This window comes from Melanotaenia boesemani, chromosome 10 (genome assembly GCF_017639745.1).
Source record: "Melanotaenia boesemani isolate fMelBoe1 chromosome 10, fMelBoe1.pri, whole genome shotgun sequence".
Taxonomy (NCBI): domain Eukaryota; kingdom Metazoa; phylum Chordata; class Actinopteri; order Atheriniformes; family Melanotaeniidae; genus Melanotaenia; species Melanotaenia boesemani.
Genome location: NC_055691.1, coordinates 32081156 through 32093370, shown reverse-complemented (window position 1 = coordinate 32093370; position 12215 = coordinate 32081156). Strand labels below are relative to the sequence as shown.

Genomic DNA, 12215 nt, shown 5'->3' with positions numbered 1-12215 from the left:
ATCCTTATAAAACCAGAAGAACTTTTTCAGGTTGCACACCAGCCAACAAGTGAACAAAGAAAAGCTGATGTGGACGTTGCTTTACAATAAAATCTGTAATTCAACCAAAATGGAAAACTTTGGTATCACATAAAGCCCAATTTTGTAGAGTTCTAATGGACCTGAAGCCTCAGTTGTTGGGGTCCATTCGGCCTGTCTGTAATAGCTATAAATGACTGACCTGCTTTTTGTCACATTTCCTCTCAGCTCAGATATAATGTGTTATTTTGTGCACCAATGGCAAGTTTACAAGTTTGGAAACCATAACAGAAAGTTATTACTTTTCTGTGCTGTGATAACTTTCTATTTCTGTCTTTTTCTCCATTACACATACAGGATTTTATAAGCAAGCACTTTTGCAGAGATTTAGCTGAACAAAAGCTCCATACAGCTACTGAGGCTCAGCGCTCATTCAGGCTCACGGTTCTGTTTTGTTGTGTGCTTAAAGATATTTAATGACTTCAAGCATTTTTTCCTACTATACATAAAGCTCCTCATTAAACTTTACAACCATGATCATTACATGAATAAATTCCAAAGCCAAATCATTCTTTCAGGCCAAATTTCAATACATATACAATAAATCTTTTATTTTGAACATATCCAAGGAAACCCACGAATATTAAAGTGCATAGGAAAATTTATGCCAAAGTTGTTGAATAATTATAGGTTTTATCTGTATTTCTCAGTCTTTGCTAGTGTTGTGCACTGTATTCACATCACATGCAACACATTTTCTGAATTACAAGTGGAATTGATTCTTGGAAGCTGCTGCAGGTTAACATTTAGCATTACCTATCTCTCATTAGTCGAAGCCACCCTGGTCCAAGGGTGTGTAGAGGAATCAATCCTTTATTATTTTCCTGATCCAGCTGGCAGTCCTCTAAAAATAACACTTTGTCTTTAACTGAACCAAGAAAACTCATTAATTTAAAGCCATTTTAATCATCTCCTCATCATTATAGTTACTTTAATTCACATTTGAACAAGCCCTAAAACTGCTCCCTGGACACCGCTTTAGAAACCACTTGTGCTATTTATTTTAGAAATGTGCAATTAACATGCCTATCCAGCACTTAGAGATATATTTCTACATGTAATTAGTTTAAATGAATCATATACATGTTTAAACAAAAGTCAATGGTAATGTTTGTTTGCTGTTCTCATTGACATTTATATGCTCTGACCATAAATTAGTGCTCACCCTAAGCATCTGCTTATGATCTCTTTGTTTCATTGGTCCTGCCAAGTGTTGATAGTGATTGGGCTTACCTTGTTCATTAATGTTAGCGTGTACAACATTTAGCTGTTGCACATAGTTGGACAATATATTTGTTGACATTATGATTGTTTATAAGGAATAACCCTTTTAGTTATTTTTGCTACTGATGCATTGTGAAAGAATCCACTTTTCATGAATGAAAACAGCTAGTTATAGCCAGGAGGAGATTATCTCTGCGACTGTTGCTGTGGTTACTAGCCTGTATGTGGATGATGGCCTCTCCTGCAGGGAAGAGCTTTGTTAAATCATAGAAGAGAGAGGCGGGGCGATATTGCTTGATTTCTGACTGAATTATCAGCTTGATGCAGTCTGTAGCCTCAGCAAGGAAGAGAGTTTGTTTTTTCTCTCTTCATACAGTAAACAATCAGAGACTAGTGTGTCTGCCAAAATTTTAATATCTTCATAAATTAGAAAAGATGTGAAGCTAATCCAACTTACCTGTTTGCTCAGATTTTAATAGTGGGACAGTAGACCATGTTCCTTCATCTGGTGATCAATAGGCAGTTTTCTGGAGCGCCAAAAAAAGGGAGCACTGCCCAATTAAAATACACTCTCGCTGTTCACAGCTTCTCAACAGTTGACAACAGCTTAAAAACTGTGTTAGTCTCCCCAATACTTTGACTGGTGAATGCACAGTTTGGACTGGACAAAATTAAAGTGGGTTTCTTTTTTGGTCTCAGCTCAGCCAAGGAGGGACCTGCAAGATGTAGTTGTTAAAAATTTCAAGCTAAGTTCTTCTGGTGGCTCCCAAATTCTGCTTTAAGAGCAGTAAGCATTGCAAGAGTCCAGCAAATTACTCTCATAAATCATAGTACTCATAAATCAGACAGCTGATAATCATTAAACACAAGAACCCCCAAAAACTACAAAGAACAAACAAAAATCCCACACCAAAACCCACTTAGTTGATTACACATCATCATCATCATCATCATCATCATCATTATCACACTATGTCAATAACTTAGTTGAAGTGAAAGAAATTAACCAAAAATATTTTTTAAATTTTCTGTTTCATAGTTTTGTGTCAGTCAGTTTTCTTCATTTATTTTGAACTATATATATATCTGTATTTACAGGTTTATGATGCTGAGTCTGGAGTTTCACCCTTCTTGTCGTTATGACTACGTGGAGGTCCGAGATGGAGACAGCATCAGCTCTCGTGTCATCGCCAGATTCTGCGGGAACAACAGACCTGCCCCAGTCCAGAGCTCTGGCAACAATTTGCACATTCTCTTTGTATCTGATGGTTATAAGAACTTTGATGGATTCTTTGCTACTTTCCAGGAAAACTCAGGTAAGTAAACTAACATGAAAAACAAAAAAATTCCGCTACAGCTACTATTAAGAATAATATATTAATGTCTGTAACTATAGGCGAATCTTTGTTTACATCTTTTTGCGCATGCGCTTGTGGTTGGGTGGCAAGAAGACCTGTTGAGATGGCGGAACCTGCTAGCATAAACAAGAAAGTAAGCGGGCGAAATCCAAATTATATAAGTACGCTAAGCTCCGAAGACCAGAGGAGGTTTAGAGAGAAACTAAAAATTTGTGTTGCAGACAAAATCGAACAAATACAAAGCCCATATGAAGTCTGGGATGACGAAAAATACTGGTCTGACTCACCTGCATCTTGGCCACAGATGTGTTGGGGAGATATTTATTCTTATTTAGTTGAAAGCCCTGGACCCTTCACCCACGAGAGGTTAAAAGCTTTTAAAAGCCTCGAAGCTTATAACTATTTTGTTTCAAGAAAGGTTGGGCCAATCTTTTCGGTGAAACAAAAATCAGTGGTCGTGCTCAAAGCGGAGGTCAGACCCGGCCAAGCAGAGTCACAGCGTGATTCGCATCTTCCGTGGTGATCGCCCAAGAAAACGGTGAAATAATCACATGTCACTGCGACTGCAAAGCCGGGTAAGGCTTTATTTATCAGTGCCTTTGAATTTTTCATTTTAAATCTAATGACTGTTTTTCAATTTTATTGGTCCTGTTAACTATAATTTAAATGGCGTTTGGTCTATCGTGAAAAACGATAATAACAACTTACAAAATTTTTCTTTCAAATCCAGTCTAGGAGAAACATGCAGTCATGTAGCAGCTTTAATGTTTAAAATAGAAACAGCGGTCAGGATAGCACTCACAACAGCTGCGTGTACCAGTGAGGCTTGCAGGTATCAAAGCACGTATCATAGCACGTAACCATTTCCTTCTTTTTTCGGGGTCTTTTTCGGTGGGAATGCGGAAAAACTTTTTGTTGGGCCCCCAACGAGCCGTACAGCCAATCACACAACACGAGTGAACCATGTAGTAGATCGCCCTCAAACTCCAAACGCAAAGAAATCCAGCTAACAGATGCAGCTTCTTGCCACCCAATACCGTGATGCAATGCGGCAAAAGGTAAACACTGACGTCACAAAAGATTCGCCTATAGGGAGCCCCAAATCGTAAAACTTTACCTTAACCAATGCACAAGGGACTCATTTTCTTTTAAAACTAGAAACATGTCTTGAGTTCCATAAAATTTTTTATTTATTGTATTTTTTAATATGCAATAAATAAAAGGTCACTTTTAAAGTCATGTTTAATGTACAAAGGGGCTTTTTGGAGTTTGGGGCAAGCGTTTCCATGGTGCTCAGTGTCCAGTGCATAATAAAAAAACAAAAAAATGAAAAAACTGTAATAGTGTACTGGCACCTACATGTTACAACATGTAAGTGTTTTTCTGGGTATTGAGCCTGCTATTAGTCCACTGAGAAACCAAACATGTCCTCACTTTCCAGAAATGTCCTCACCCTTAAGCTCTATAACTCAAAAGCACACACATATGAATAAGTAACCAGCAGCCAAGCCAGAACTTGTAAAATCAAAAGGGTCTTTTTGGGTAAAAAATGCGCATACACATTAAAATAAATAAATATATAATAATAAAAAAAATAAATAAATGAAAAGAAAAGTCAGATTTTGGTATGATTTCCGTATGACATGATAGTGGGCAGCCATTTTTTGTGTAATTCAGCTGCTGAAAAGTGTTGCTGTTTGTAGTGCTATAAAATTTGTGTGTTCACAGCTTGCAGCTCCTCCCCTTGCCTGCATGATGGGACTTGCATCCTGGACACTTCTTACACCTACCACTGTGCCTGTCTGGCTGGTTATACCGGCAAGCGGTGTGAAAATGGTGAGTGTGCATCGAAAAAAAAAGCGTTTATGTTGTGATTTTGTAAGGAAACTACTTATTGTGTAAATCAAAGTGTTTTCATCTTTTCAGTCTTTCAGATGACCTTAGTAACACTTAACACCAGAACTGTGAGATACACCAAGTTACAGCAATTTTATCATGCAATTTTATAAGCCTAAGTCTTTTAAAGCCTTTTTTCTTTTTTCTTTTTGCTGGTGTTGCTGCTGCGAGGCTAGCAGTGATTCATTGTCACAAGGGAGATGTTTGTGGTCTGGACTGAGTACAGGCCAGCTGCCTTCCCCATCTGTGGTTTTCAAGAAATATAGAATAGGTTTCAGTGAAAGAGCAGCAAATCCAAATGGCCACCTAACAGATATGTTTGCATGAAAAGAGGCATCGTTAATTGAGACAACTACGGTATGAATCTGTACAGCTTTTGACAGATTGAGTAAAGATACTGACTGAGGGGAGAAAGTAAAGGGTGAAAGTGGACAAGCAGAATAAACAATGTTTTATATTCTGCAGTTTAAAGCCAGCAAACTAGTTTGGTCTCTGTGGCTACCCACTCTATGCCGCCTTAAATCTTTGTGGCCACTTGCTCATGTGGGGCACAGCTCTCTCTGTGTGGTTAGAGTAAAGTTGCTCTGTAAGGTCTATAATTCATAGATGTCAAGACACCTCCCTTAAGATCCTGCAAAAACAAATTTCCTAATGTCCACTTACGTTTTTTGTGGTGTTGTTTTTCAGTGTTTTGAAGTCTATAAAACTAATGGTGAAAAATTCCACTTCTATTACCAGTTCCATTTTACGAAACACCCAATAAAGAGTCAGTACAGTCTCATTACACAATGTGCATTCATCTATTCCCATCAGAAATCCGTGGCAGTAAATTCTAATAGGAAAGAGCTGGATTAACTTTAATGTCTCACATTTTGTAGGGGAAATGCAGTCTATATTTCTGCCTCAGAGTCAGATGGAGAATTTTAAGTATGAACTTGACCTCAGCCACATTTTATGCAATTAATGATCAACCTGTCATCTGCTGTAAGCCTGAGCTAAAATGTGACATTGCAGAAACTTTTGAAAAGGAAATTTAGTCTTTTTCTCTTCTTTTATCTGTTTTTCTATTACTGAAAGTCATACTTGCCTGAGTGCAGAATTCAGCAGTTTCCAGAGTATTAACAAAAGGAACAATGAGCCAAAAACACATATTTTGCAGCATTGTGAATAGTACACATTCCACACTAATAACTCCAGATTCCTTTCATTATGACTGTGGACACAGGCAGACATGCAAAATCGATCATTTAGCAAAAGACCAGCACTGTCCGCAGAACCTCAGATGGCTTTGACTTTTTTTTAAAACATTATGTAAAAACAGGTCATCTCAGGGCTACTTTGCAACTTTTGGTTGACCAATGGCATTCTCTATCCACTAAGGGATGATTGGAAACGCTGTGAGCCAAAAATCGCCCAGATTACAAGGAGGGTTTGTTTGTTTGCAGCTATAAAACCACTGACAGTGCATTTCATGGATCGTATCCCACCCAAAGCAACAACACAGAAAATTTCCTGAGGGATCATCTCACACAGAGTAGTGTAAATGTATAACAGCAATGTTGATGTGAGTGTTTTGCAAATTCCACTGTGAGTGGTGCAAGACTTGATTTGACACTTACACATAATATTTAAAAAAAAAAACAGTTGTTTTTTAATCACATGGGTGGTTTATTTTGCAGTGTGCTGTTATATAACTTTAACACGCCACATTCCACAGACACACTACCAATCTGTGCCACTCCACTTCATAAAATCCTCTTTTACAACAGTGGAAAATTGAACAGTTTGACTAAAGCTGTTTTTTTTTTTGCTTCTGTTTCTTCCTGATTTACAAGCAATGTGTAAAAGTCTTGCTGTGAAGTGTTCACACTACCATGATGGGGGAAGTTATTTGTGAATGAGCCTCTGAGGTAGTTGGTTATATATGTATAATCTCCTAATCTTTTAGAAGAGCAGAGAACCTTCATTTATTCTAGGGTTTGACGTGTCCACTACTTGTATGCAAATACCAGCATGGAGATGCAAAAAACAAATTTTGAGGTATTTCTCCTCAATACTCCATTCGTTGTAATTATAAACACATGGAGTTCAGTTAAATAAAAGGTGTAAGTCTATAAAAAACCTGCATGCCTGTGTTTCTCCACAGTAGTGGGATGCCGCAGGCCTCCAGTGCCCACCCATGGATCTACAGAGGGTCTGTTTCACCACTCAGGTGCACGCATCACTTACCGTTGTGACCCTGGGTTTGAGCTGCGGGGGTTTCATACTGCCATCTGCCTCAGTGATGGCACCTGGAGTGCACCTGCCCCTGAATGTGGTGAGATGTGATGTGAATATTTTTTTCTCCCAATATAATTACAATTTGGGATCTGGGAAAGTCATATGATCCTTGTGTGGATCTCTTTCTTGGTGTCTGAGCAATCGTGCAGGTTGTGGAAAAAGCCTCATTTTCTTTTCCTGACTCCAGTGCCAGTGGAAAGAATCTGTACTCTACCACCCAAGCCAACACATGGTAACCACTTTCTGGTTTATGGGCCCAATGATGTCCTCATTGCTCTGCAATACTTCTGCTACCAGCCTTATGAACTGAGTGGGGCTTCCCAGAGAACCTGTTTACCCAACAACACCTGGAGCGGGACTCCTCCTGTTTGTACTACAGGTCAGTCAAGTTTTCCTAAATATTCAGATATTAATAGCTAATCCAGCATGATATGCTTTTATTTATTTATTTTCTATTCCACAGTGAATAACACACTTAAAACAGACAAAGAAAAAGACAATGCAAGAAAGACAGAAACAGACAAAGAAGTAGATATAAACAGTGACAAAGATATCAACAAAATGAAAGAGAAAAATCAAGAAAACAAAACCAAAGAAAACGAACACTTTGGAGAGAAAGATATAAACACTGGGCTGGAGAATACAACAGCAGTCGACAGAGAAGATAAATACACTCAGACCGTTCCAGAGAAAACTGTGGCCAAGGATAGGAATGAAGGAGAGCTAGAGGAAAGAAATACTGGGTCAGAGAAGCCCACTGAGGACAGAAATAATAAAGTGGATAGTAAAGGCCCAGATAACAGACTGAACACAGTTGAAGAGAAAGAACCAGAGGCACCAAAGCCACCGGAGGAAAAAGAAGGCAATTTAGATGTAAACCAAGAAAAAGAAAAGACTAACACAACGGAAATAGTTGTAAGAAAAGACAAAGGACAAGAAGAGAAGGAAAGAAAAGAGGAGCAAGTGAATGGAAAAAGAAATCCAGACGAAATCGGACCTAATGACACCAAGCTGAGAACAGTTGTATCCGAGGGTGAAAACACAGTGGAAATCTTTGAACTGGAAATGAAAAAGAACAACACAGGTTCGGAAAATACAAAGAGGGAAAATAATACTGCAGGATCTTCAACACCGGGGAGGAAAATCATTATCTCTCGAGTCAACGTGACACAGTACACCTTGTATAGAGCGGGTGAAGAAAATGGAAAACTAAAGGACAAATTGGCTACTAAAAAGGATGGCACAGAAAAGGATCCCTCAGAGAAGACAAAGGAGGAAAGAGAGAGGGAAGAGAAAGAAAAGGAAAAGGAGAAAGAAAACAATCAAAGCATCATTGGTAAGAGACTCACAGAGAAACATACCCTTCTTCTGTCCAACCTTCATCCTACTGACTATCTACTCTGCTCCTTTAGAAGAAAGCTGCCCTCCTCTTCCTCGCCTGAACAACGGCTACCACCAGGTGGTGCCAGGGTTGGAGCCTGAAACAGTGGAGTTCATGTGTAACCATTCATATGCTCTTAGTGGTGATAAGAGACGAACCTGCCAGCCAGATGGTACCTGGAGTGGAAAACAACCCCTCTGCATCAGAGGTACCATTTTTATTTTTACTAGTTTAATCAATAATGAAGAAATGAATTGTTGAATCTTTGACCAAGGCCAGAGGGCTGAAACGTGCTGGTGTTTTTAAAGGTTACTATGACTATGCCATTGAAGTAAAAGCTTTTTAGTTACTTTTAAAGTAGAGCATGTGATGAAGGTACGATCAGATTTTTCATCACTATTGGAGCATCAGGAAGAATGCACAAGTTTAAAGTGAATTATACTTTCAGACAGATTGAAGGATTGACGTGTAAGATTTTTTATGCTCATTTTATTTAGTGTTTTAGGTGAAGAAGTTTGCTAAATTATTTTTAAAAGTATTATATATATATATATATATATATATATATATATATATATATATATATATATATATATATACACACACATATAGTGTCAATAATGACTGATTTAGAGATCAGTTTGATGATCCACTTTTACATACTTGCTTCAAATCCAAGTAGTCAATGGAAACTCACTGTGTGTATTGTGTGTGTTTTGAATATGTCACTAGTCTGCATATGTGTTTATTTGCAGCATGCCGAGAGCCAAAAGTATCAGAACTGGTCAAGCAAAGGGTTTTGCCACCTCAGGCACCATTTAGGTATGTTTGTCCATGCTTTATAACAAAGGTTAACTGTGTGAACTCACATCCAATTCCATCTCAACCCTGATGGGGTGACTCTTCCTCTCTACGCAGGAAGACACCTGTGCACAAGCTCCTCTCCTCTGGACTCGGGCTGCAGCTCCAGTCTGCTAGCCCCACCAGAGACCCCTCATTGCCTTACCAGCTGCCCCAGGGTTTCCACCATCTTTATACACATATAGAGTATGAGTGTGCATCTCAGTTCTATCACCACTCTGGCAGTCCTCGCCGCACTTGCTTGAAGACAGGGAAATGGAGCGGGCGCCATGTCTCCTGTTCGCCAGGTGAGGGCAGCAGAAGATCACTTGTTTTTCAACAACTACAAACTGGCTCGTTTTGGCTTCACATGTTTTTCAATAATTCGATTTTTAACTTGAAATTATATAATATTAAATGTCAGCTCACAGTTTAATAAACATATTATGACAAGATTATACGTAGATTTGATAAAACCTGTAGTTTCCTATTAACGACTGAAGGGAAGAGACTTTTTGTAGTCTTCATTACATCCTTAATAAAACGGGTTATTTCTCTGTGGAATGTAAGACTGGTGGCAAATCTCTGAAAACCCTTTTTTTTTTTTTATAAAAAACCTGAACAGGTGTGGGTTCTGGGAGTTTTCTTCACTACTAATACAACAGTTCTCCACACTAACAACAAACAATGGAAGTAGATTTATTTTAATAGCTTCCTGGCCCTGGTGTTGTGGGACAAAGAAGAAAAAGAAGCTTGAAAAATAAGAAAAACTTTGACTGTGTATTAAATCAGATTTTATTTCCATATTAACTTAATGAAGACTGTTTGAACAAGAATGTGCTCATGTTGATAGAATGTGTTTAAACTTTGAAGATCCACTTTATCCCATTCTTCCAGTCAGGGACTCACATTTCACATGCCTGTATGGCTTTTGAGTGTTTTGTATGCGGCACCATCTATGCCCCTACTTTGCATTTTTGTCTTTGAAATAGCTTAAAATTCAAGACAGCCCCTTAGTTTTCAATGGTGACACAGTTTCAGTGTCGGTTTAATTTTGCCTGTGATGTATCCGCTACCCTCCCTGCTTTGATAATAATCTCACCTCTCATCCTGTCACTCCCTCTTTGGCAGTATGTGGGAAGCATCCAACCTTTGACCCAGAGAGGCCAGGAGAGGCTCATTGGCCCTGGCTGGCAGCCATCTACCGGCGTTCCAACAAGGATCTAGAGACTAAGGTGTCCAAGGCAGAAAGCCAGATGATGTCTCTGAAGAAGAACGATGGAGCTGGAGCTGGCAGCCCAAATCAGGCTAACTGGCAGCTGGTCTGCAGTGGAGCTCTGATTAACCAAAGGACGCTGGTGGTTGCAGCTCATTGTGTAACAGAGCTGGGGAAAATGTATCCTGTGGATGCAGCCACGATTAAGGTGGTGGTGGGGAAGCACTATCTTGATGACCACAGAGTAAATAAAGGTCCTCAACACTTGAGGGTAAGCTAGTATACATTCCCATACAGCATACCCTTCTTTTCTTAACTCTCCCCTAAAGAAACTTGCAGTCAGTCTGTCTTTCTCTTTCAGGTGGCCTCCATTGTTGTCCATCCAAACTATGATCCTAACATTCTTGACTCCGACATTGCTGTGATCAAGTTACTTGACAAAGCAAGGATTGGAGAAAAAGTCCTGCCAATCTGCCTGTCAGAGAACCAAGAAAAAGAGGTGACACCTGGTCAAGGGCTTGTTACAGGATGGTCTCCATTGCCTGATCCCAGTTTAGGTCCTGATGAGAAGGCAAGGGTTGGGATGGTTCACCTCACTGATATAGTACCATGTGAACAACAGTATGCACGAAACGGGGTGCCTGTCAGTGTTACAGACAATATGCTTTGTGCCAGCCAAAAGCCTGACTACAGACCATCTAACATATGTCCGTCTGACACCGGGGGAATCCTTGTCCTCCCTGCCCTCTTTGAAAACCAGGCTAGCAATGACCCCAGTCCCTCTCAGGTGCAAGGGGGCAGCAAAGGGCTGTGGAGACTCCTGGGACTGGTGAGCTTTGGCTATGACCAAGGGGAGTGTGATCCTGACCTCTACACAGTTTATACACGTGTAGCCAACTTCAAAGACTGGATTGAGAACAATATGAAATAATACTATGACCGTCCTCTCACTTTTCATCATCCCACTTTCCAGACAATTCATTCTGTCTAATGTCTTATGCACCAGGGCATTTTCTAACTAAATGCAGAAGCAACACTGGACAATGCAGTGCTTTAACTGAAGGAGGTGATAACACATTAAATGTGCTAAGTGATCAACCTTATATCTGAAGAATTCAGTGTTTAGGTACCTCAACCTGAGGTTAAAGACTTGAATATGACCAGAAAACCATTCATCTGAGCACTCTGGTTGATGATGGTTTGGATTGTACTCATAGTTTTGTATATATGTTTAATGTTCTGAATTATTCCATCAGTTCTTATGATGCAAAAGATGTATAAAGTATCCTGAAAAGTGAAATTTGACATTTTTAATAAAAAAAATATTGGCCTGTTACTGTACACATGTTCTTCTTCATAGTATATATTGTAACTAATTGTGATTTCATGATTAAAATATTCTATTGAACATAATTATGTATAAGAGAAGAGAAACACCTAACATGTGCTCACACAGTGGAAGTTGTGAGGCGTATAATTCCAAATCAGAGCATCACCATTAACAGTGCATGTTATTGACAGATCAATCCCCCCCTTTCTGCACAAATTAAATCAATTTCTTCCATTTTGACTTTCCTCTATTGTTCAGAAGTAACATTACAACATCTGCAGTCGGGACTTATCTCCAAAAGGGAGCAACACAAAATGCTTTGTTTGTTTATGCTGTGCACATTCAAGTGCATGTCAGTTTAATGAAAAATAAAAACAGTAAAAAAAAAAAAAAAAAAAGAAAAAAAAAAAAGAGTTTTCACATTTGTGTTTTTCTGCTACTCTTACTACTGGGATTTTTGTCATTTCCTTCACCTATTTTCCAACATGCAGAAAACAGCTTGCAACAAGCCTGTGTTTCCCAGAGGACAATCTTGTCCACTTGGGCTGGGAGACTATCTGTTCACAGGCCCTATTAAGCTCTTGGGTCATCCTCAATAGAAGAACTGGTAAC

General features: G+C 39.1%; 1 protein-coding gene across 2 annotated transcripts in view; it reads left to right on the top strand.

The window, feature by feature from the left end:
- pamr1b (peptidase domain containing associated with muscle regeneration 1b) overlaps nucleotides 1-11955 on the top strand; it is a 56929-nt gene extending 44974 nt beyond the window's left edge. For both annotated transcript variants that reach the window (XM_041997610.1, XM_041997609.1), the window contains 10 exons: nucleotides 2401-2618; nucleotides 4389-4496; nucleotides 6703-6873; nucleotides 7024-7215; nucleotides 7300-8172; nucleotides 8249-8425; nucleotides 8973-9039; nucleotides 9136-9365; nucleotides 10189-10544; nucleotides 10635-11955. In XM_041997610.1, the coding sequence (XP_041853544.1) occupies nucleotides 2401-2618; nucleotides 4389-4496; nucleotides 6703-6873; nucleotides 7024-7215; nucleotides 7300-8172; nucleotides 8249-8425; nucleotides 8973-9039; nucleotides 9136-9365; nucleotides 10189-10544; nucleotides 10635-11204 (2962 nt within the window). In that variant the 3' untranslated portion in view covers nucleotides 11205-11955. The remainder of the gene's footprint in view (nucleotides 1-2400; nucleotides 2619-4388; nucleotides 4497-6702; nucleotides 6874-7023; nucleotides 7216-7299; nucleotides 8173-8248; nucleotides 8426-8972; nucleotides 9040-9135; nucleotides 9366-10188; nucleotides 10545-10634) is intronic.
- Nucleotides 11956-12215: the final 260 nt, after the last annotated feature.